General features: G+C 52.4%; 1 protein-coding gene across 1 annotated transcript; it reads right to left on the reverse strand.

Moving 5' to 3' along the window:
• Positions 563–1,724, reverse strand: LOC110263723 (protein MAIN-LIKE 1-like). Its single transcript, XM_021105486.1, has 5 exons — positions 1,716–1,724; positions 1,381–1,618; positions 1,095–1,293; positions 892–979; positions 563–799 (listed from the first exon to the last, which is right to left on the reverse strand). The coding sequence occupies exons 1-5, from the start codon at positions 1,722–1,724 to the stop codon at positions 563–565; spliced, it is 771 nt and encodes a 256-aa protein (XP_020961145.1).

The following is a 1,724-nucleotide window of genomic DNA, read 5'->3' on the forward strand; positions in this document are numbered from 1 at the left end:
GGGGTTCGAACCGGAATACCACCACTTTGGCCATGGCAGCCGGTTCTAGTTCCAGGCCTGCCGTTGCTTCTTCCTCTGTCCCTGTGTACGAGCCAGCGGTCCAACCTGTCGCCTCCCCGTCTTTTGCTGTTGATCTCAATGGCAGTGTAGGCGACGAGGTAGGATCAAGGGAATTTCTGCCGAACGCTTTACAGGGCGTTGCACCGCTTGGCGTTGGAGACGGATTGTTAGGTGATGCAGAGGAGGATGACGTCGAGCCGGATATGATTGATGATGACAGCAGCGATGATATCGGAGCGAGTGAGCCTGCATTGGCGGTAGGTGGTTCTAGCTCTGGCACACAGCAGTATCCACCACATTTTTCCTCTTTGGACTTGGATGCCATGAGGCAGGAGGGGGTTTCTGGGCACTTTGTTGGATTCGGAGCTAGAGATGCGGAAGGGACTACTGGTCTGACAGAGTTCCAAGTTGGTCATCAATTTCAGGATAAAGATGAGGCCCTGTTAAGTGTGAAGACTTACAGCATCCGGCGAGGGGTACAGTACAAGGTAGTGGAGTCTGATTATCGATCGCCGCCTCTGCCGTCCTTCGACATCAGAAAGTCGATGTTTAGGGCGGGATGCGGACGGGGCTGGACCCCGCCGAACTGCGGAAGAACCCTATCGATCTGATGCCACTCTATGACGGCAAAGTATATCAGTGACGTCACAGACCGCCACAACTCCATATGCCGAGGCTCCAAAGCCTCTGGATGCACAACCTGAAGTACGTCGGGGCTGCTATACAGCATCCAGATAAACTGCACAGAGAACTCAACATTGTCAGGGCAACTCATGGACGCAATTCATAAAGTGTGGTTAATTAAAGCAACTTAGTAAGTAGCGTACTCACCTCCCTGTCCTGTAACCTGTCTATCCTCAGCCTCCAAATCTGCACTCTAGGACCCTTCTCGCTACCGGAAGGGTTGTAACCTGACCACCTGCATCTCACATGTGTCTTATGGCTAATTAAACGTGTGAGAGATTTGTAATACATTATTAATGAACATGGAGTTATGTATATTAAATTGAAGTAGAGAAGGCTGAATAGAGTACCTCGAGGCCAATGGCCAGCTGAACGTCTCATACCCTGCAGGCCTAAACCGAGAAAATCGCCAGAAGATCCAAGACTGAAGTAGCTGTAGTGGGCCCGCTAACTTGACCACATGTCTGTTCGCCACTTGGCACATGCACCGGTACAACCATGCCAGTGCTGCAGACCCCCAGCTGTAGGATCCCATCTCCTCAAGCCTAGCTACGTAGGGAAGCCATCTGATGTGAATGCGGTTGCCGGACTTGTCGGCAAATAGCTGCGTACCCAACAACATCATGATGTACGCACGGGCATATCGCCGCACAGTCTCATCATCGGCTCCCTCGGGGCACTCTCCAAAAGTCTCCTGGAACCAGCTGCAGTTTACTGCGTACTTCTGACCATGGCTCGGAGGAGGAATCACTCCAAGCAACTCCTGAAACCACACCCAAGCTGGACGGCCACCCTGGATGTATATCTGGAATTCTGATAGGCAGTCGCTCACGTAACGCCCGTCCACTGGCAAACCCAACTGGTACGCCACGTCCTGAAGTGTGATCGTGCACTCTCCGAACGGCATATGAAACGTGTGCGTCTCCGAGCACCATCGCTCAACAAAGGCACTGACAAGGGCCTCATCTAACCGGAACCAT

The sequence above is a fragment of the Arachis ipaensis genome, chromosome B06, assembly GCF_000816755.2.
Source record: "Arachis ipaensis cultivar K30076 chromosome B06, Araip1.1, whole genome shotgun sequence".
Classification (NCBI taxonomy): Eukaryota; Viridiplantae; Streptophyta; class Magnoliopsida; order Fabales; family Fabaceae; genus Arachis; species Arachis ipaensis.

Coding starts and splice junctions, on each gene's coding strand:
- LOC110263723 (XM_021105486.1), bottom strand. Junction 980..1,094: donor AGCTGGCCATTGGCCTCGAG/GTACTCTATTCA, acceptor TGTGAGATGCAG/GTGGTCAGGTTACAACCCTT. Junction 800..891: donor ACAGGTTACAGGACAGGGAG/GTGAGTACGCTA, acceptor TTCTCTGTGCAG/TTTATCTGGATGCTGTATAG.